At 32.9% G+C, this 23,660-nt stretch overlaps 1 protein-coding gene across 1 annotated transcript in view; it reads left to right on the top strand.

The window, feature by feature from the left end:
• The window catches only part of LOC134848588 (neuronal acetylcholine receptor subunit alpha-9-like), a 34,408-nt gene continuing 10,748 nt past the window's right edge, over nt 1-23,660 (top strand). The window contains exons 1-6 of the mRNA XM_063866104.1: nt 1-109; nt 10,552-10,692; nt 13,176-13,316; nt 18,423-18,544; nt 18,617-18,661; nt 19,983-20,182. Of these exons, the coding sequence (XP_063722174.1) occupies nt 13,241-13,316; nt 18,423-18,544; nt 18,617-18,661; nt 19,983-20,182 (443 nt within the window). The 5' untranslated portion in view covers nt 1-109; nt 10,552-10,692; nt 13,176-13,240. The remainder of the gene's footprint in view (nt 110-10,551; nt 10,693-13,175; nt 13,317-18,422; nt 18,545-18,616; nt 18,662-19,982; nt 20,183-23,660) is intronic.

The following is a 23,660-nucleotide window of genomic DNA, read 5'->3' on the forward strand; positions in this document are numbered from 1 at the left end:
CAAAACAAACAGACAGTCGAACAGTATGATAACCTTTTATCGTTTCATTTTCGGAAACGGTGTCGTTACTTGTTTCGAATTGTCCGATATATCTTCAGGATATTTTTAGGTATTTATTCTTAAGTTTTGAATCTTTTTATCCTTCCCATTAAAAGCATGAAGCGCGAAGACATTAAAAAATTTTCATCCTCTTCAACTTTTTTTGTGCTTAGCTGTTGAGTTGGTTGAAAAAATTGGTTAAAAAAACAGTGTAGAGCAGGAAAATTTATTCTCCATTATTATAATGACCCTTCGAACCTTTTTGAAAATAGAATAAATGAATTCAGCGCATATTCATTATTTTACCGATCATAATTTGACGTTATTTCGATCACATGGCTGAACAATTCAAAAATAATGAAGAATGAGGAAAAAATTTTGTAATCCGCGCCATTTATATCTCATTATAATTTTATACCTGCTGGAAAACTGAACTGTTAGGACTGAAAATGGGCGTTTTTTTTACAGAAAAAAGGTATATTTTGATCTAATCAACTTTAATATAATGTAAAAAAAACTAACGAAGGGAAAAATCCTGGATTTGGCTTTGAACAATTGAGTGAGATATCCTGTTTTTGACATTTTCGGTTGCGGTTGTGATTTTCAGTTGTGACTTATTACCCTTAAATTTCAGTACCAAATTATATACATTTTATACATACTGTTCTTGTTTTTGTTTGTTTCGAAAAAGGGCAGCGGTTTCTAGTGGGTGTTACAAATTACAGTTTATTATGCTTGCAGAGTAATTTTTAATCAATTTCTGGAAGTTCAACTCATCAGTTCTTGTTCGATCTCGATGATGAAGAAGCTCAAAAACAATTGTAATTAGTTATTTTCCCTAAATAATTTTTCGATGGCAACTAATTGCGTGTAAAAATGAAAAACCGATCAGTCTCGATGAAAAACTTTATGTTTCCATTTCAGATTTTAAGTTTCCATTTCAGTTTGTTGTTCCAAAAAATCAAGTGCCACAAATAATAAACGGAATCAGTTGAGTGATACATCACATTAGAGCAACTTCGAAAAAATTCAAAGTAAAAAGAAAACAGGTTTGAGTTTTTTGTCTAACTTTTTTCTAGTCTAATTTCAAGCACGTACTTCAAACGAGTAAGTGCTATAATGGGAAAAAGCGTTTATTTTAGCCGTCAAAAACATGTTTTTTTTTCACTTCACTAAGTGTTTTTTTGGCAACAAGAAGTTTTTATTCAAAAAAAGTCTGGAAATAATTTGCTATTAATTTTTTAATTCATATTCGGACAAAAAACTGTCTGTCCAACAAGCCCAAGTTATGTTTTATCGAACAAGCCTAAGTTCGAGGCTTCCATTCAGACCTTCTTATGGTACCAATGCGTAATGCGACAACTCGCATTAAGAAACTTTTTTTTTTATTGTGAATTTATTGTGATCGGAACACTCTGTACTGAGCCAAGTATAGCAGCCAAGTATCTTTCTTCTGGTTTTGATATCGTTCTCATCAATGTAAAAGAATGAAAATTCCGGCTCGGAAGAGTTTTTTTCCACAAGCATCTTGTGTTTCCAAAGTGCGATGTAATCATTCGAATTATGTACAATCTCTCATCCCTTTTAGTGTTAATTAAAAAAAACACTTTTATATGAGTTCTTATCTATCATATGAGTTTCAATTTCAAAGATTTCGACGTTTTTTTGCTTTTTAAACTTTGGGACAAAATAAGTAAAACTTAATAATTTCAGAAAAAAATTATTAGCTTACTTTTTTAGAGAAATTATACTTCTTTAAGAAAAAAAACAAAGACTGAAAATTTCTTTTCTTGATATAATGTGCTCCTTGCACAACAACCTTGCTACTTTTGGTTAATCTTACTAAGAACTAATTAGGACGGCGGTTTTTTCAGCCTTAGCTTATTGACCGCGTTAGTGAATTTGGTTTTCTTTATGCTCATCATTTGCAGAAAATTCATTCAATTTATCAATTTTTTTATCACAGCTCCACAGCATTAAATCAAGGGCTCTGACTTTTAGACCGTTGGGCTAACAATTTGCCTGAATAGATATTTAGGCGTAAGACTGTTTTCTTCTTTGAACTTTTACTAATGCGAAATAACGCTTTGTGTGTTTGTTCAACATATTGGATCTCCCATGTACCAAAAAAAAATCTTTATTTCTAACCTTAAATAATTTACGCCTGGTCTAAATTTTATTCTAATTTGAATTCTGGTTAGAAAATTTCTAAATCTAAGCTATTACTAATCAGAAAAAGCGTATTTCAAATCTAACTTCTTTTTAGAATTTTTCCAAATCTAGGCTATTTCTAATCAGAAAAAGCTTATTTTAATCTAAAGGCTGTTCAGAAATTTTCTAAACATGGGCTATTTCTAATAAAAAAACCTTAATTCTTATCTAATTTCTGTTTAGAAATTTTCTAAATCTAGGTTTCTTAAAACAATTGACTTTTAAATATTCAAGTTTAAATTAGCCGAAAAAATTTAAATTTCCAGAAAATGTTATCTGCGACAGTTCATTAGAAGGCCAGTTTAGTGATGGTCGGAACAAGAGCCGAACTTGTCTTAGGGCAAAACTAGGAAAGTCCCGAATGCCCTCATAATTAATTAAAGACACGATTCACCTTATTTATTTCCACGATACGAGCACAATATGCCTGTGCTGCGATCAGGTTCCCGCCCTCGACCGCCATTGCAGCCAGACACGCCCACAGAGCACTGCCCTTTTCCGGGAATTGTTCCACGGAGACTGCGGGTTGCAATACCCTTTCGACTTTACTAAAACAAAAACAGTGAACAATGCAGATCGAAGTTTTTACTGAAACAAAAATTGAAATAAATCTAATATAAACTGCAAAAAGCGAGTTCAGATCAAATTTTTTGATCAAAATGCAGTTCCTGATTTAAAAATGTTTTGGCACAAATGAGTTACACTTGTACGATTGAAGATAGTTTCAATTGTACACTTGAAGATTTGCAGCTGCTTATCAGATATTGGTGAGTAAATTTTGACCAATGAAAACGGTTTAATAAAACGACAGTCTGCCCGCTAAACGCGAAACGCTAAACGCTAAACGCTATCTGTCTTTTTTTTGTCTGATAAGTTGGGTTTGTCGGACTAATTAATCCAAAAAATGATGAGCTAAATTTTTTTAAATGATAATATCAAATTTCCTTGATATAAAAGACATTTTTAATATGCATGAAAAGGCTTTTTACTTTTTATTGGTACCGCTGAATGTGGAGAGACATTTTGAAATCGTGTGGGCTTCAGCTTTTTTATTTTCGTTTTTTCTTTTCCACTGAAAAACAGGCCCCATGAATAATCTTCAAATGGGTTTGATTGATACACCACATTAAAATTCTTTGATTGTTTGTGATTTGAGCGAAAGTTCAAATTTTTAGAAAAACTTTGTCTGTGTAATGTTTATAGTCAATTTTTATAACAAAACAAACTTGTGGAGCCAAAAAAACATAAATTTGTTCAATAAGACTCCTAGGTTGAAAACTCTTTAGTTTTTTTTCTATTTTTTGTTTTATCTTGCGAATCAATTAGTTTTGATTGTAATAAAAAATTAGCAAAAATCATTGTAGTCAACTGAAGCTATGCTTAATGTCTCCAAGCTCAAATTTTGTCTTTTATCTCAGTTTTGAATGCTCATAAAATTACTAATTTTTTCAAGTGATGAGAAAACAACGTTCTCTGAATTATGTTTTGAGACTATTGTGGTTAGAGCCTTCTGTGCTACTTGTGAAATGTGTTGCTCTGAGTTTTTTTACTAAAACCTGAAGAGTTTGTAATAATTTCCATGCATGTCTGAACTTTATTTTGAACCAATTACTGTCATGAATTTATTTATAATCGGAAATACTTCAGAGTTTTTCAGAAGGATTATTGAACAATCCTCTTGAGCAAAACTCGGTTGGTATAGCCCCTGCATCAGAAAAACTTGGAAATCAGATCTGAGCTTCTTAAAATCTTGCTAGTTTCAGACTTTGTGCAGACATGGTCCATGTTCCGTTTGGACATGGACCTTTTTCAATTAGGACTTTATCACAAATGCTGACCTTCTCAAGGCCAGTTTCATACCTAAAACATACATGGCCTTATCTGGCTAAGATCTGCTCGGATTTGACTCAGATTTGAACAGATCTGACCCTAGTATGTTCCAGGTCTGCATTTGTGAAAATTTCATACTTGCTTCAATCCTGAAAATAAGCAATTTTCACTTCAAGATTTTTGCAAGATTACTAGAAGTTTTCGACTTTCTTATTAAAGAATAATCTACGAATTCCTTAGAAAAACTGAAAAATATCCAAAACTCGGTTTTAAAAGCCAATTATGAAACAATTAAAATTTGAATATTTTTGTTTATAACAACAGGAAATGGAAATATACATTGAAAGCACAATGAGTTTTTAAGCAATCAATGAAATTTTGCGTATAACTATTACTCATCAGAATAAAAATCAGAATAAAAATTTAAATTTTTTTTGACAATTATCATCTCAAAGCAATTCTAGGCAAAGGGGAAAAGTAATTTAACTCATTAAATTAAGAGCCTATGAATCAAAAAATCAACTATCAATCATCCGTTTTTGATCTAAAATTATTGCAAAAGTTTCAAAAATTCACAATTAATTGTTTCAAAAAATTTCTCAAAGTAAAACTTTAGAACGATTGCCAATTCAATGGATATTTAGGACAGTGAACGAAAACATCATAGTTTTATTATTTTTATTATTATACATGTATGTTGCAGTTCTGGACAAATATGCAATCTCCTAACAAATGCCAGGTCTGAACTTGTGGTTCCAGCCAGTTCTGAACATATATGTTGCAAATCAGCTCAGATAAATCTTACAATGAATGGGTTAACCGGGCATATCTGTATTTTCCTTTCTTTTCTGCACAGTAGATGATTGGATTGGAAAAATGGTTATATAGACCTTGTTTACAGGGTCCTTGAGGTTAAACCACTATTCTTAAAATCCTATAAAGAATTTACCAAATAAACCAAAAATTGTGCTGAAAGAATGTGTTTTGAGCACATACAAATGGTTAATAACAGTTTTATTGCAAAGTGCACCATCTTTAACTCTATCAAAGATATTGTGAGACTGGAAACAAATAATCAACTTCTTTTCAAATAACTCAGGTGTTTTTCTTTACATGTAAGTATTGCTGGTTGCTGTGCAAGTAGCACAGAATGTTTCGACCGAATTCTTCAAAAACGTCAAAGTTTTTTTTCACAAAAAAGCATTAAAAAAGTTTCAAAAAACGAAACTCCAAAAAAATTTCATCGTGTGATAAAAGGTCCTAAGCTAATGTCTATAATGTTGAGCTTTTTGATAGTACAGCAGGCATTTCTGACAACGTTTTTTGGCCAAAAAATACTAGCCAAGCGAGTAAAAAAAATAAAGCTCAAAGAAATCTAAAATTTGTTTTGAATTTTCGGAGGTTTTTGATTTCAAGATGACCCCAAGAAATTTTGAGAACTATTTTTAATGGGTTGAAACAAAAGTTCCAGTCGTGATTAAAAATTTTTCTACTGTTTTAATCGCTCTACTGTCCTTCGAATTTAGACGACAACTCAAAAACCTTAAGCAGATTTTTCGCGATGTTGCTGGTTATGGTTTTCATTTTGTAGTAATATAGTAAGGGAGTCTTTTTTCACCTAGGTTTTTTTCTTGTAAGTCTCATTTTCATTTTGATATCATTTATTTCCAAAAATTTTTGAAATCAAAAGAGTTTGCGGATCAATCTGTATCAAAGGAACTCTTATATTGGTTTCACCTAGCAAATGTTTTGTTTCAACTACCTGAGTTGCTTGACTCTATTTATAGTAAAACAGTGTTTCCTTAACTGTAAGGGCACTTTTTCATTTTTAATTGAAATATTTGAAAAAAAAGTAAATTCCATTTCAAACTACCACTGTTTTTTTTTCCAGTTTTCTAAAGTTTTTCTATTTTTTGTTTTCTATTGACTGGTTCTATAGTTTCGAATCAAAATTTTTTAATTTCAACTAACTGACATGTTTACCAAAATTGCATTTTCTCAAAAAAAAAATAAAAGGCCGTTTTCAGTTCTTGCAATTAGTTTAGTTTTAAAAGCCGATACGGCAAATATATAAATTGCAGCAACAAAGTTTTTCGGAAATTTTTTTTGGAAGTTTGTTCAGAATTGAAGAATTCTTAGCTTAGATGCTTTTTCTGATGCCTTCTTTTTTGCTTTCTTTTTCTCTGCTCACATTCAGCTTAACTCTTTTGTTGACATTACTCCAAATATGTTTTTGAAGGCATATTATTTGACATGCTTTTTGGTTTCATCGGTCTACAAATTTTTGCTTTTTTTGTTTACTTTGCTTTCTAGGGTCTCTATATTTGCGAAACTGTAAACTTAATCTCATAATTGATAACAAAAAATGATATGCTGCTGGTTAATTTAACTCGTCAAATGCGGAATTTTTATGTAAATTTTGCTAATCACATGTCAATTCCTTGCCACTTTTTTTCCTTTTTTCATAAACTGCAAACTGCATTGCTCGCAATAAAAAATATTAAAACAACGCACGGTGTTGATGAATCCACAACTTGTTGTTGTATGAGGATTTCACTCCCAAACCCATTTGCCATTTTATCACACGGCAACAGCTAGGCCTATTTATGTTCCAATTAATGAGAAAACAATGGAGATTGTAATGGTTTTCATAGTGACTTCACTTTATATTTTCTAACCATATCTAAAAAAAGCAGTTTTGGTTTTTTTAAATTTTCATATCAGATTGGGAAAACAATTTAACTCAATACACAACTTGACACTTTTAGAAATCAAAAATTGGTTTTCTGTTTGAAACAATTTTTTTTGTCATATTTCGCCCTAAAAATTTAAATCAGTTTTGTTGCAATAAAAAGTTTTCGATTTAATTGTTCGAACTTAATTTTCAAAAAAGCGTTTTTAAACACTCCCCAATTTGAAAAATTATAAGATTCAGAGTTATTTATAGTAGAGCTATAAACTGAAAAAAACCTTGAACTGTGCCTCAACTGATTACATTGTTCGTTTTTTTATCACTCTCGTTTTCATTTTTCGTTTTTTTTTTCAAAGCTCAGGTTAGAATTTCTGATAATCTGATAATTGATTGGAACAAGTATATTTGTTTGCTATGCATAAAAAATTTCGTCCACAAAAAATAAAAAAAACTGAAAAAAAAGTATTTTTGGGAGTTTTTGGACAAAATACTCCTGCAATATGTTGAAAAAATGAATCAATAAAATCTACAAACTTTTTAGGAAATTTAATTTTCAAACCAGTTTTTCTCGACACCAAGAAAACTGTTTGAACAATTTTCAGTGTCGTTTAAATCACGACAGAGGGAAAAGAGAGCTTTTATAGAGAAACTTTTCTGAATAATATATAATGCTATCGATTGAATCACAACTAAATGGTTTGTTTCATCGCTTGACCCATTCCAATATTGTGCGCCGTACCACATTTTGCGCTCAAAAAAACTAGAACACACTCGAATTTTAAAAAAACCTAAAACACACCCGAAGACTAAGCTTTGCCCAATTTTCTGTGGTTGAAACAAAAACTTTAGGTAGAACAGGTACAAAAACCTAAAACACACCCGAAGACTAAGCTTTGCCCTATTTTCTGTGGTTGAAACAAAAACTTTAGGTAGAATAGGTACAAATTAAAATTGAAAATGAACCTCAAAACAGAATCATATGCAGATGAGAAAATAAAGTATGAGACTTGCGTCAACTAGGTTATATCTGCGTAAAAAAATGAACAGCAATTCGTTTTCCCAAATCAAATTTCGACGCTGAGTATATTGGAGAAACTATGGCTTAGGGTCCGTTTTTTAACGTTTATTTAGCCAGTTTTCATATTCTCAAGAAAAGGTCATAGATGTCAAGTGTGGTTTATCTTAAATCCTTTTTGTGAATTATCCGGATTCTTGAAAAAGTCAATAAAATTTTCTCAGTGTCAATAAACCTGGTTTGATTTTTTTAGTTTTCAGACTAATTTACTCGAAGTTAAATCAGAGCCTGAAATTTCAATTTATTAGAATTTAACGCTATAGCTCTCGCTCGTTCTTGCATATTTTTCCACTTTTTTTTTTACTTTTCACTAGAAAAAACGTAATGACAAAAAATATCCACGTTGTAAAAATTTTCTTGTCGGTTTCCATTTTTTTTGTTTCGAGTTGGTCGGTATATTATGTGCTGCATGTTCTTTAAAGTCAATTATGTTCTTTTTAAAGTCGATATAAGTTTTTTACCTAACCAAGACAAAAATGCAAAACTCTCAGAAACTAAACACAGATTTTTAATCAGTCGCGCACGGAGTAATTTTTTCCAGCGGGACTTAAAAAACAATTGTCGACCTTATTTAGGCCAGTCAATTTGAAGGCTTTGAACTATGTTTCTGGAGCGCACGTAAGAACTTTGACATCTGGAGCGCAAAATTTTCTGGAGCGCACATAAGAACTTTGACATCCACAATTGAAGGAGAGGGAATTTGCCATTCACTCATTGCGCTACCAGCATTCAATACTAGCTCTCATTTTTTTGCAAAAAGAGATTGTAAAGTAAATCCAAAAATTCAGTACTTGTACGTGTAATTATTCTTCTCTTGTAATCTCTCTTTTCGGCCAAATTAGTTTCGACCAGCTGAACCAAATCGGTAGCTACATTTTATAACCAACATCGATTAGGACAAAAATAACTGGCTGATCTCCCCAAAAAGGCCAAATAAACTAGATTTATAAGCTATAGGAGCTATAGGAGGAGGAGAGAAAATATAAAGCGACTTTTTTTTACCGCACTGAGAAAAGAGTTGTCGTTTTCAACTTCAACTTCAGCCTAAATAGATCGTACGGCGCAATCAGTCTTTTTTTTCACCTCTACCCTATTTTTTTTTAGCTGAGAATCGAGTTAAAGTCATATGTGCTGAAATAGGTTACCCTCTTCAAAAAACACCCTTATAGTATCTTAAAATAAATCTTCAACCCCTATAAAAGACTGACTAAGCAGTGCACTTTCTGAATTGTTAACCAGCTGGTCAAAAGATTTTTTTTAACCACGGCCGACTTTGATTTTACGCAAGAATGTTCTGATTTTAGGGATCAAAATGGTTCAAAAAGTCCAGTTACTGTAGTTTTACAACTTTTCTGTCAATACAATTGAATTGGCAGGGAATTGTAATAGTTTACAAAAGAAACTTGAAAAATTGAATTTGGTCTCTTTTGGTCGAAAAAAGAACTCCAATAATACTTTTGTTTCTGTTCAAAGGCAAAAAAGAGTCTTTTCAATTAATTTCAGTCTTTCTAAAACCTGGTCATATATATGCTATTTAACTATTTACAAGCTGTTTTTTATTACACGGCTGAAAAATGGGAAAGGCAAATGCAAGAAGTCATAATAGTTTTAAATTTAACCAAAAAAAAAACTATTAGAAACGTGCTGAAATAGGGATTTACTATCTCATTATTGTAATTAATAGGTTTCGGTTACCCTCTTCCCGGAAACTTAGCTTGTCCGTCGAACTTTTCCATTTTATCCCCCAGCTTTCCGCCCAGTAGTTTCGTCTTACCAATAAAACACGTCTGATTGTATTGCTTTTGACAGGCTATTGTTTTTTTTTCATGCCAATTTTATAGCCTGCAGATAACAAGGAGCAAATGATCTATTCGAAGTGCACAAAACCATTAGAAAAATCTGGCACAGTCAAATAGATAAAAAAAAATTTTTTTTTCATTCAATAAGTGTCCAATTGTTTAGCGGCATTTCAAACCAACCCCAGCCACTTGTGTTTATTGATACCTGTAGGCTTATTTCTTTACATTTTGCTCATTTTTCTGACATAATTTAATTTTTTTTTTTACTTCAGGCAGACTCCGCATTCACCATTCTTTTCTTCTTATTTGTGGAATGAAAACTCAATTTTGTTAGCCGGTAGATTTTACTCGGGAGCGGATGAGATTTTGAGACACGTAAAAATGGCATCAGACGACCGGTAATTGTTAAATTTTCTGCAATTTAAACGAATCAGGTGCCAAATTTGACCCATCGATAACTTTACTGTTAACCAATCGTCTATTAAAGGAACGAAATGGCGCGACGGTTGCAATGACCCGAAAATAACCTAAATATTGACCAAATTTATTATATACCTTTAGCCCGCAAGTAATATTTTTATAATGTTTAGCTTACCAAATATCTTATTTAAGCCAATTTTTCCATAAGCTAAAAATGTTTCCCAAAAAATCAAAAGGTTGAACAAAAAAGGAAACGCGTACCGCCCCTTTGGTAGATGTATCTAAAATTAATCTTACTTCTGAAAGTTTAACCTACTCAAACTCCATTTTTAAATTCTGAAAGTTTAACTTAGTCAAGCTCCGTTTTTTTTAACTTTCTTCAGCTCATTATTTTTTCCTTCAGCTAACTTTGATTTCGACTTACCAATCTTATTACTATACCAATACCCTCTATTCCCTGTCAAAAGTTCCACTTTTGCATTTAGATTACGCAGAAGCTGAGTCTAATCCAGAATGACATTTATGGAAATGAGTAGCTCATGACTCAAGTATGGATCAACACTTATTCAGCCTTCTATCAGCTATCGACTTCTTTGTCATCCTGTCAGCATTCATAGTCGCAACAGGTTTGTCGTTTTTTTTTCAACGATAACCGAACAGTTGTCAATTAGAACATTTTTGTTTCGCCCACTCTAGAAAACACAGCATATTATGGGTTTCTTGACAAATTATCCCTTATTTTTATATTCAACGTGAGAGCATCCCACTCAAAAATCACCCAGTAGACAGAATAGCCCAGGACGAAAAACACCTGCAAATTGAAAAATACCATCTGAAGAATTGAAGCAAATATAACATTGCAGTAGGTTAATCAAAGGAATTAAAATCAAGATGCCGCATTGAACAAGATCACATTTTTTTGGATTTGGTCAATTTAACACCGGGGTCTTAATATTTTGTGCTTCTTGACAAAAAAGTCAACAAAAAACTATCCCCTGACTATCAGATTTTAATCTTAGATGGTTGAATGTTGGTTTTATTACATTTTTTTTTTACATTTTACAAAAAATATCCAAAATAGATGACAAAAACTTGAATTTTTTTTCATAAGACTTAGGTAGTTTTCTGCATTTAAAAATTGTGCAATTTTTGTCAGCCAAAGAGGTACAAAACTCCTTAGCCACCCAAATTTGTTTCAAATCCCTAGCCACATAAAAATTCCTCTTTTGGTACTATTTAACGAAAGCAATTTTTAGCAAACATACTGTAAATTTTTTCAAAGTGGACTTTTGGCGCCAATATTTCCTAGTTTTAAGCCGGGAACCCGTTGGCCTATTGCTTGCAGCGCACATTGTATTAGGCTTCTGAGTGTTTTGAGAAATCTCGAAAAATCAATTTATTCGACGTAAAAAAGTCCGTCCAATAGTCTGATAGCCAAGATCAGTCCTTCTCAAACCGAATATTGAACAAATTAGACCGAATGTGCACGCTCAAGGCATACTCTGTCATTTTTTTTATCGAAGTTAGATTTTTTCTTATCAAACAAAAAAAAAATTATAAGGTCAAAATTCAAAAAATAAGGTAAGATAATTTTGAAAGTTAATGAAAAACAAAGTTAATTTGAGTGTTTAATAATAGTTAATGTATCTTTTTTGGAAAATGGTGCATTTACAACCAATTGTGCAATTACAACCACCTGTCTGTAATAATCATAGAGTAAAAGCAAATAATGCAGTCAAATTAAATTCAAATTCCCTTAAGAAATCAGCTAGCAAATAAAACGTTGCTAAAAAAAATCATAAATTCGAAACTTTGCAGAAATAATTTCATTAATTTGAAAATAAGTAATGTTTGTTCCAATCAAGCTTCAGTTTTTACGCGTGCGACTGGCAAGTTTACTAAATCAAATCACAATATAAATTCCGAGACAACCAATTGAGGTAAAATCCTACCCCTGAATCAATTTGATCAGGACCTGCTTTTTGAAAATATTTGAAATTAGAAAAGCTATCGGCCTATCATTTCACTGCTTATATTGTGTCGGTCTTATGCTGTTTGCAATTTTTACTAATTGAAAGAGTTTTTGATTCATATTTGTAGTTTGTGAGCACGCCAACTCTGACGCAGCATAAGTTTTTAGACTTGAAAGCTTTATTCTGCCTATTTTGTTTCGGAATTTAGTTGGCTTAGTGACCTGAATGTGCGCTTTTTTGGAAAAACAGTAATTTTTATATATGTGTTTTTTTTTGGATAGGGGTGTGCATAAAAGTTTGAAAGGGTTGTTTTCAGATATTTTTAGATCAAAGTTTTGGTGAGAATATTCTTTCATTTTCTGATCAACGTGAGCTAGCAAACATGTTCGGCGTATTTACCGCTCAAAAAAAATTCTAAAAACTTAACTAGCAACGACGGTGATCTTGCGACACGTTTTTGTTCAAACTGAACACATTTGACGACCATTATGGAAAGTTCGGACAATAGTTTCGGAAGTTTCATTTTGTTCCGACTGAGTTCTTGTCATTTTTTTTTCTGCTAGTTTGCTTCGTTAGGTGTGTTTAATATCGCAGTTGGTGCAATGCTCCGCTTCTCTTCTGTTGGTTTTGCAAAAGCAATCGCCTCTTTTGGCCTGGAAAAAATTGTCTTGTTTCTATTGAAAAATTCCATTTTGCAAAGATTCTCAAAGAAACTCATTTAAAAAAATTTTTGGGAAGCGTTTTATTTAAGCCGATCGAACGAATAGCTTAGAACATTTTTTTATATTGGTTAAAAACATTGCTTTCTTCAATCGTATATTTTTCACTAATACCTCTAATACTTTTCGGGGGATAAAAATTGCATTTGGCAATGTTTTGGACTAATGCGCTCTTTGAAGATGTTATACGTACCGCCCCTTTGGTAGATGTATCTAAAATTAATCTTACTTCTGAAAGTTTAACCTACTCAAACTCCATTTTTAAATTCTGAAAGTTTAACTTAGTCAAGCTCCGTTTTTTTTAACTTTCTTCAGCTCATTATTTTTTCCTTCAGCTAACTTTGATTTCGACTTACCAATCTTATTACTATACCAATACCCTCTATTCCCTGTCAAAAGTTCCACTTTTGCATTTAGATTACGCAGAAGCTGAGTCTAATCCAGAATGACATTTATGGAAATGAGTAGCTCATGACTCAAGTATGGATCAACACTTATTCAGCCTTCTATCAGCTATCGACTTCTTTGTCATCCTGTCAGCATTCATAGTCGCAACAGGTTTGTCGTTTTTTTTTCAACGATAACCGAACAGTTGTCAATTAGAACATTTTTGTTTCGCCCACTCTAGAAAACACAGCATATTATGGGTTTCTTGACAAATTATCCCTTATTTTTATATTCAACGTGAGAGCATCCCACTCAAAAATCACCCAGTAGACAGAATAGCCCAGGACGAAAAACACCTGCAAATTGAAAAATACCATCTGAAGAATTGAAGCAAATATAACATTGCAGTAGGTTAATCAAAGGAATTAAAATCAAGATTCATTTTGTTCCGACTGAGTTCTTGTCATTTTTTTTTCTGCTAGTTTGCTTCGTTAGGTGTGTTTAATATCGCAGTTGGTGCAATGCTCCGCTTCTCTTCTGTTGGTTTTGCAAAAGCAATCGCCTCTTTTGGCCTGGAAAAAATTGTCTTGTTTCTATTGAAAAATTCCATTTTGCAAAGATTCTCAAAGAAACTCATTTAAAAAAATTTTTGGGAAGCGTTTTATTTAAGCCGATCGAACGAATAGCTTAGAACATTTTTTTATATTGGTTAAAAACATTGCTTTCTTCAATCGTATATTTTTCACTAATACCTCTAATACTTTTCGGGGGATAAAAATTGCATTTGGCAATGTTTTGGACTAATGCGCTCTTTGAAGATGTTATACGTAACGCTGGATGCGTAACGCAAATTTTTTTTTATATGATAAACGTTCCTGCGCTCAAAATGTTTTCAAATAGGTTTGAAGCTACCTAGGTGTCCATATTATTTCCCTTTACGGCTCAAAAATTCAAATCTGATTTTTTGTATTGGCCCTAAAAGGAGGAGTTAAAAGTTATCAAACAGTTCAATTTCACAACAGATAAAAGGCAGACGAGACAATTAGCGTGTTGCCCTGAGCAGTCTTGCATTTACTCAAAATCAGTTTTGAACCATTCCTCTGAATTATATTCTATTAAGCAGATACTCGTTTTGATTTTTTTCACAACATTATAATGTAAAAATACTGCTTGTTCAAAAAAAGAACACACATGCTTGGTTTACAATATCTTCATTGGAAAAACCAAAGCTTTCAAGAATTATCCATTGTGTGTCGAAGGCAGTAGCGAACTCAGGGAGTGGGCGGGAGGTTGGCGGATGCTCCCCTCCTTCAGGGATTAGACACCCTGACAACGTAAAAAACCTTCTTATGGTACTATTTTAATATACTCGTTTTTGGCTGACCGACCCTAAGTTTTTTCTAAAGGTGCCTTTGGCGCCAATATATACTGAATTTGAAGGGAAGCGCAATTCTATTGGTCAAAATTTTCCAACAAGTGCCTAAAAAAGTATTTTTTGGTTTTTGGTCAGTTTTTTTTCAATTATTTGTCTGCGGGTTTTGGTGGTTTTTTAGGGATTTGGGAGAGCTCGGAAAACCAATTTGGTCGACTGGAAACGCTTAGTTTTTAACCTAGTTTAATTTATATACAATTCGCTATTAGCAACTGAACTTCGAAAATCCAAAACATTACGCTACTTAGAAGAAGCGAAAAATACAGCGTTAACCACATCAGTAGAAGGAGAATACAATCAAAAGTCTTATTCCCATACAATTCAAAAAATTGATGATGTCTGTTACTTTTGTATTAAAATTTTTATGATTTTAATGGTCAATCTCGTTCAGATTTTGGGGAAAATTCGTTCTGCTATAGTTCTAATTTTATTTTCAACCATTTAATTTGAAAAATACCGAACAAGAACCGAAATAACTCAAACAATCGCTTTTGAGTAGACAAAAAATTTTAAGACAACCACTAAACATTTTCGAGGCTCTTTAAAAAGCCTTTAAAAAAGTCTTTAAAAAGTCACTATATGAAGGAGATGAATCGATATGCTGATATAGCTGGTCTACTAGATCCAGTGAACTACGCCACTATCGGACAAAACTTTTTCACTGGATTCTTGTTGCCGTTGTTGGCGGCGGAGGAAAAAAACGGACACGATTTTTGTCTAACTCATCAAAAAGTTGAAGGGCATTCAAAGGGCCGACGCTTTGAAGGGCTTAGGCGGAAGTAGCTCCCTTGGATTTTAAACAGATGATTTATGATCAAACGACGAAACAATATTTACTTGAACAAAATTTACTAAACAATGTTTTGAAGAAATTTTGAGTAGGTTTGAGCCTCAGAGTTGGAACCGGGCCCGAACCTGACTTTCAAAAGAGTTCACACCTTTCACATTTCAAGTTACAAACACCCAGAGGGAGCGTGACTCCAGCAGGGCTGGGCAAATCCGAGCTTTCTGCGGCAAAAGTCAGCCAAATCGAACTTCTAGGATCGTCTGCGACCAATGGGCTTCTTAAAAATTGATTTTTCGAAAATTCACATTTGATATTCAATTTAAAATTAGCTGTTTTTTTATTAAATGTGGCTTGATTTTTTTGTTCCCAACCAGGCCGTGCCCGGGCCGAGTCTCAAATTCAGGCCCGTTTTCAACTCTGTTGAGCCTCTGTCATTAGAAAACACAGAAATCAGCAAAGCTGTTAGCCTACGCGCTCGAACTACCTTCCTTAACTAAATTGTACCTTTTTTCTAACTTGGCTGAAATTTTTCTGAGATGAAGCTCAATTAGTTGAAATCATTACGCCTCTAATTGAACACAAACTTTAAAATCAGAAATGACGACTTGAACAATCAAAGCTAATTTGACGGTAATTTGTCAAAGCTAATTTGACGGTAATTGGAAATTTTTTAAATGGGGTGCAAATTTAAGAACGATTTTTTTCCTACGCCACCTTTTTTTGTGATTTGATGTAAGCGCAAAGTTTTTGTAAATGTAATTGAAGGGTTTTAAACGCCCTTCTTCCAAAAAACTGGAGCTGTATTCGGAACAAGCAAATAGATACCCGTTGACTCGAAACGGTTTGGGTAGTAATTTAATTGCAGTTTTGAACTTAATTTGCCCATTTTTTAAGTATATTTCAAGCAGCGGTAAGCATTTTTACTCAAAATACAGTCACGGGACATAGAAGTTGCAACTTTTTGATTTAAGCTTTCTGAAGAAAAAACGAAAGAGTTCTTCACGCTTTTGTCGTTTACTCATCAGCTGATCAAAATAAAAATATTAACATTTTGACATGATGAAAGTATTTGAAAATGCTTAGCCGGATCAAAGTTTCATAAATCTTGTTCTGAAGGCATAAACTAGCCAGTATAACTTAGTTAGTTCTAGAAGTGTTCTAGCTGTAGAAACATCCTCGCAAACAACAAAAGGACTTGAATTTATGGGATCAAATTTATGGAATCAAAACAACAAGAAATTATGGGATCAAATTAGTTCATTGGGAAGCTAGTGAACTTGACGTTTTTTTTAAGACACCAAAAAATTACCAATAACAGAATTGAAAGAGGTACTTGATCCGGCGTCGAGAATTGTTCATAACTTTTTTGACGACACATACATTATAATATAGCGGAAGCTTATACCAGAATGTAAGCAAAAGTTTCATAGAAGATGACTGCTAAGAAGAATCCTGTTCATAGATTGATAGATTAGAGGAACTGCAATTTTTCCAAAAAAATTTCCGGAAGTATTCTTTTGCTGATTTTTTTTCGATCATTACTACAAAATTATTCATGAAAGTTTTGCCGTTTTCTTAAGCCAGATCAAGTAAATTTTTCCATTCTGTTATGAGTCATCCCTCAGCGTCACAAAAGGAAAGTCAAGGTCATTAGCCTTATAATGTTTGCGAGTCAAGTTCATCCGCTTCTGTTGTTTGTGATGAGTTGTTTGCAAGTTTCCACAGCTAAAACACCTCTAAGTTTAGTTATGTTATACTGGCTAATTTACGCCTTCAAAACAAGAATTCTCAAAATTTGTCCCGGCTAAGACCTTCTAAATAGTTTTATCTACCAGTTGCCTAGAAAACCACGAAAACATGAGCACAAATTTCGTTCTTTTGCTTCTTGAAACTATAAAATTGCAATTTCTCTGTCCCGTGGCAGTATAATAAAAGTAAATGTGACAGGTTGTTGTGCACGTATTACAGAATCAGAACAATCAAACTAAAGCAAACCTAACATAAGCGATTAAGATAATGAAGTTTTCAATTTTAATTTGATTTTTTTTTTCTTTTTTTTAAGTTGGTGGGAAGCGTTGAATTAAAAACTAATTGGCAACTGTTTTTTCACGCCCGAAAAATTGTTTGTTATCAGAGGGCCGCTGATTTTCATGCAAAATCCAAAAGTTTCGTGTAATGTCAGTAAAGTCGAGTTTTTTTGTCTATTAATATGCCCTACCTCACTTAATTTTTTCTTAATTTAGAATTTGTCGTCATAATTTTATTAAAATGGTTGGCATTTTTTTCGCATTTCTTATTGATTTTTAAAAAATCATCATTTTTGTTTAACTTTGGAGGGTATAAATTTTGGGAGGAGATAAAGGCAAATACTGCAATGGTTTTGCTTTTTTCTTCAACCCAACCGCTATACTGGAGTACCCAGTCTAGGAGGTTTTAGGGGTGAGGCAGTACCTTTAGTTTTCGATTTTATCAATTTCATACTAAAATTTTTGACTTTTTCATGCTTTGAACTCTTGAATTCTTGATTAAGAGTGTTGGGCACTAAAAATATTGCTAAAGTAACTTTCAAAGTCAGCAATCAACCGTTTGATATGTTTAAATTGACGTAAAAGTTGCGTTGAAATTTTGCGGCTTGTAATTTGTTCATGGATGTTTTGAACTCAGGCTCTTTTTCTTTTCCCCACCTCACCACCATAAGCATCGATTTCATGGTGTAACGAGTGCTTTTACAAGGCTTAGCATAAAGACCAAACATGTTTATGGTGCACCTTTGAGATGCGGCGCGACTATGAAATAATACTATTAATAACAGTATTAGGTACGACTTTCAAAGACTTGTTCAAATTCAAGTACCTGGGTTTGAATAGTTGATTATTGTGAGACTTATATAAGAATTTGGCGAGCTTTTTTTGAGAATGTTTCAAACAATTTTCAGATTTTGAAAAAATGCCAGCTTTTCAAAGACGAATAATTTTCGCGATAACTTTATAAAACAACTTTTTCTACCTGAAAACTGGACTGTATCTAGCCTATATTTCAATCAACTTTTTTATTCTAGAAAGCTCACGGTGGCAGTTCCAGTTTCCAGCTAATTACTCGCGAAGGCAGAGACCTCTATTGGACCAGTCTCAGCCAATCACAGTCCAGTATAAGATCACCATCACACAACTTATTGCATTGGTTGGTAGACTCATCACAAAAAGTTCTTTCAATTTGACCCTAAATTTTATTATAATTTTTGTTTGTTTTCAGGACGAGAAACAACAAGAAATGTGTTGCAAAGTTTGGATTGACCAGGTAAACAGCTTTTTTTCTCAGATGAGTTTTCATTTTGAATTTTGTTTTATTATTTTTTTCCGGTTCAGCAATTTCATGACATTTGAAGATCGAGGTCTTAGATTTGAAGATCTTATCTCTTAACCACACCCCTGCCCCAAATCGCTAAACTTTCATCTGAACTATGTGCTAAAAAATTTGCATTAAAACAACGTATGCTTTTCTGAGGCCAGCAAAGATTCGAAATAAGCATTATTTTGGCACCACCCGATATTAGTTAAAATCGTTGTAAAATTAAAATCGATTGATGTTGATTGCTAACTATCTCTATGAAACTATTGATACAGTATATGATTGATTTCGAGACAAAAATTTTTGACGATTTTGTGGATTGAAAGGGGGAGGCTGAAATAAAAGTCGATAACATCGAACTGGCAAACTTGGACCTTATCAAACTTCGTGTCTCATTTTTTCTAACTCACATATCTAACATTTCAATAAATTTTTAGGCGGAATTTTTATTTCATTCAACTGTTTTCGGGGTTAACGTCCACAATACAATTTTCATAGTTCAAAGGGGAGCGGTAGTGAAGTCGTTACATCTCTGCCTTTCAATCGAAAGGTTAGATTTTTGAGGCCCACCATGATCCGGGCTCGTTGCTTGAGGGTGAGGCAACAGTACCCAGCCCAGAAAATAACCAAAAATTGCATGTAGTTCTTAAGCAAAAATTAACCAAAAATTGCATGTAGTTCTTAAGCAAAAATTAACCAAAAATGGCATGTAGCTCTTAAGCAGGGGCACAACAGCTGTTCTCCGTAATGAGCTGTACAGCTCGTATGTTGGTCATTTACCTCGTGGATAATTGGTCTTAAGAGGGAGATAATGATGCAGAAAAGTTTTCGCGAGACAAAGAAATTTTAAAAAATTTTAAACACTTTTGATAATAGCAAACGAACGAATTTTGTTTTCCAAGCACCCTCAAAAATTAATACACCAAACAAAAAATATTCGTCAGATAAAAATGAGGATTTCATAATTTATTAGGCAAATATGAGTTAATTTATGGGTGATTTTTGGTTCAAGTGAGTTTTCCTTAAACTGCTACCTGCTACTAATTAATACGGACCGCTAAAATCATTTAAATATTTGAAAAAACACCAAAAAAGGAAATGAAGAAGAGCTCAGAATCAATTGTGCGGTTTTTCTAGTTTTTTTTGCAGCATTTCGTTTCCTTTTTTTTGAAAATCTCAATTAAAAAGCAGATTTCTAAATGATGAATAATTTTGTATGATATTGAGAAATTAAACAATTCTGTATGGGAATCTTTTTTTTTCTAATCAGATGTGGAGAGATGAATTTATCATGTGGGACAGAGTAGCAAATGAATCAGACACAAACTCAACTTCATCAAATTCGTCTGATTCATCCAGTTCGTCGGATTACACTAGTTCTCCTGATTCGCCTGGTTCTGCTTTGAGGCCAGAGTGGATGGCTTTCCGACCGGGCGAAATATGGACTCCAGATATAGCCATTGACAACAGGTAAGCTTTGCCTTAAGTGACTATTTAACATGAAACAAAATGAGAGGACTCGCAATTGGGTATACAATTAATTGAGATCTCAATTGACGATTATAACTATGATCTCGTGCAATAACATATCAGAGAAAAAACGAACTATGGAACTTGCTGAGATCAAGTTGTAGAAAAAAACTATTTTCAAGTTCTTCGCTTCATTCGTACACATAGAAATAAATCGACAAGTGGAAAGTTTTAATTTTGAATCATGCGTAAAATGCCTCTTTTATCATTTAAGCGCAAATAAAAAGCAAAATAAAATAGCAAATCTAAAACAAAAAGAATCAACTTGGATTTTTTTGTACTGACGTTGAAACAATTTTTTTTTTGGAAAAAGTTGCATTTTTCAATTCAAGGATTCTACCAACCCATACATAAGCAAAAAATGAAACTTAGTTTGTTTTTCAAGCAATTATATCTTAGAAAATGATTTTTTAACGATTTTTATATTCGCTCAGTTTCATGAGGGAAATTTTCTTATGATGGATTCTCGTCTTTTTAAGAGACCGCCAGCAACATGTAAAACTTCAAAATCATTATTTCTTACTGAAAATAATGGCGTACCTCAAAGTATTATTTTGGGACCATTCTTTTTGAATGGAATCCGTAGCAAACAATATGTCCGTAGCAAACAATATGTGTATTAAACGAAACAAGTTATACGTAAAGTTGTACAAAGTTACTTCTAAACAAAAACTTAAGTGTGAACATTAAAAAATTTTGACAAAAATACACAACAAACTTCTTTTGATAGATCCATTATTTCTTTTTGAGAATTTTTTTTATATCTTATATTAGTTTTGATTTTTTCGTTTATATTAAAGTTGTATTTTAATTTTTACAAGACGTTTTAGTGATGATTTTCTACTCATTCTTTTAATTTCAATTCGTGATAGCATGTATACTTAACCAAGTGTTTATTTCGAATTTACATGTTTTTTTTTAAAAAAACTTTTATAATGGATTATTTGTAAAATGTAGACATCAAATAGGACTTGAAGCTCATGAAAAATTTCATCCATTTGAAATCCTTACAACTGCTCAAAATTTTATAAATTTGTAGAAAAATTATATATGCAAGATTTGCAACAGTTTTTCATGACTGACGGCGTACTCGATTTCTAAACCTACATATATTTTCAAATTAATTTTGCAACCCGATAAGCCTCTTGCGTTTAACACCTTCCTAAATCTCCTCCCACATCTACGGGTTGGCTATGGGGTAGGGGGATATAGGTAGAGCAAGATGAAAAATGAATATGACGCCAATTGTGTATAATGCCGAATGGTAAATAAAAGTCTGTTAAAATTAAGAGAATTTAGAAAATGTACAAAAAGTTAAGACTGTGAAATAACAATATATCAACCAAAAGAGAACTTCTCATATCAGGCAGAGCCATGTTTATTCTGACAATCTTCAAAGATACTTGATAATAATGGCTAAATAATGGTTCAATTCGAAAAATTAAAAATTTTTGAAAGTTGAATTTTATTAGCAGCACTCAAAGTTAAGTACAATGTTTTATGATTTCATTTAAAATACGTCATTTGGGCCAAAAAGTAGGAAAAACTGACAATCATTTGAAAGAAAAAACTTTTTTTGTGAGTGTGTTTATTTAAAGAATATGGTTGGAACATTCTGTGCTAATTGCACAGCAACCGGCTATCCTTCTTTTATTTCGAAAACAGTGCCATTGAAATGATTTTTAAAAGTTTGCAAAAAGGTAAATTCGTTTTTCCTGGGAAGTCAGCGCACCTATATTTTTCTAATAAAGGCCAAAATAATTATACTTCTAACAGATGTAATGTGTTTTTAGCCAAATCATTACGCAAAAATTCAAATTGCTTCATTTGCGCAAAGAAGTTTTTATGATAATAATCTACTTCAATGGATTTCCAAGGTCTGTCTCCGTAAAACACTAAAACAATTGATTCTAATAGTGAAATAATTGATTACAAAACAAACAAAAAAGAAATCAATGGAAACCAATATTACCGATTTTAATTTTTTATAATAGATTATAAGAGATTATAAGGAATACTAATTTTTTTTTAACGCAAATATCTAGATTTTCCAAAAAATTTCTTTCCGTATAGTTTCAACACTTGAAAATTGCAATCGTTAATTTAAGATTTGTACTTGGCTTTTGAATTTTGTTGCTTCGTTTTGTTTTTAACTTTGTACGATTTTTTCACTGTTTTCTACTTTGCGGTATCATTGTCCCTCGCCCATCTACCCCACACTTAGGCTTACCAATTTTACTTCCTCCAATTACCACCCCTCCCCCATTATTACCTATGCCTTTTACCGCCGAACCCTCAACCCCCAATTTTTCGCCCCACCTCCATACATTCCTCCATTGTTTGTGTGAAAAGGGCAAGTCGAGCGATTAATGAGAAAGGCCAGTGGCGGAAAATGTTATGGGAGATGTAGAAAATAGCAATTTTGGAGAGCCAGGGGGGTTGGGAACGGCTAGGTGAGGGGAGGAGGGTTGGGAATTGCTAGATGAGGGGAGGGGGAGAGGATTGATGCTTGGTGGGATTAAAAGGGGGGGGGGATAACGGTGAGATGAGGGTAAGCATTGGGGTATTTCACGCGGAAGGCGTTGAAAGTGTGCTGGATACAGTTCTGCAAAAGTTAAGAAAATTTGAGTAAGTCTAAAAATCCAGCAGTCTCTGAGAAATGGAGAAAAAGCTGCAAATTTTGCAGAAAATTTGAAATGCTTTTAGACGGACTATAATCCAATATCATCCCTTATAATGGGTTCTCAATGGATTAAAACCAAATTAATTTTTTGAAAATAACGGATTGAATAAGATTTTAATCGATTGTCTAGTCTCAAAGTATATTTATTATCTGTTATAATGGCAAAAGTTTGACCATGAAAATCGATTATTATATACTTTTATCTATTGAACTTGATTGCGGAAACGCTAAGGCTAATTTCAGAAAAACCAGGTTCATACAGATAAAAATTTGTGCGCCTATCCAGTGCACATATTGGCCTCGTAATGTGATACTTCACATAAATACTTATGCTCAAGCAAGATCTTACAGCTATAATAATTTTGGTCTTCTGAGTCCTAAAAAATTCCAGCAGAATCAATTGGAAATCGAGTTTCAGTTTTTCTGGCCAGCTAATAAAAATTTGCCCGTGACTTCTAGAAGCAGAGGTAAACTTCTGTTCACTGTGTGGTTGATCCGACTAGGCTAGAGCCCAGAGGCGGATCTAGGATTTTCTCGAAGGGGCGAACATTAAAAAGCATTTTGAAACTTTTGTCGACCTTTTTTTTGTAGATCGACCAACTTGATTTTCTGAGCTCTACCAAATCAGTATAAAGACCCTATTTTGACAAAATAATCTGCGCCGCCGACGAATTTTTGAAAGAAAAACCCAAAAAAGTACCAATTTTTGAAAAAAAATGCCAGAAAAAAAACCAA

Source organism: Symsagittifera roscoffensis, chromosome 6 (assembly GCF_963678635.1).
Source record: "Symsagittifera roscoffensis chromosome 6, txSymRosc1.1, whole genome shotgun sequence".
Lineage (NCBI taxonomy): Eukaryota > Metazoa > Xenacoelomorpha > Acoela > Convolutidae > Symsagittifera > Symsagittifera roscoffensis.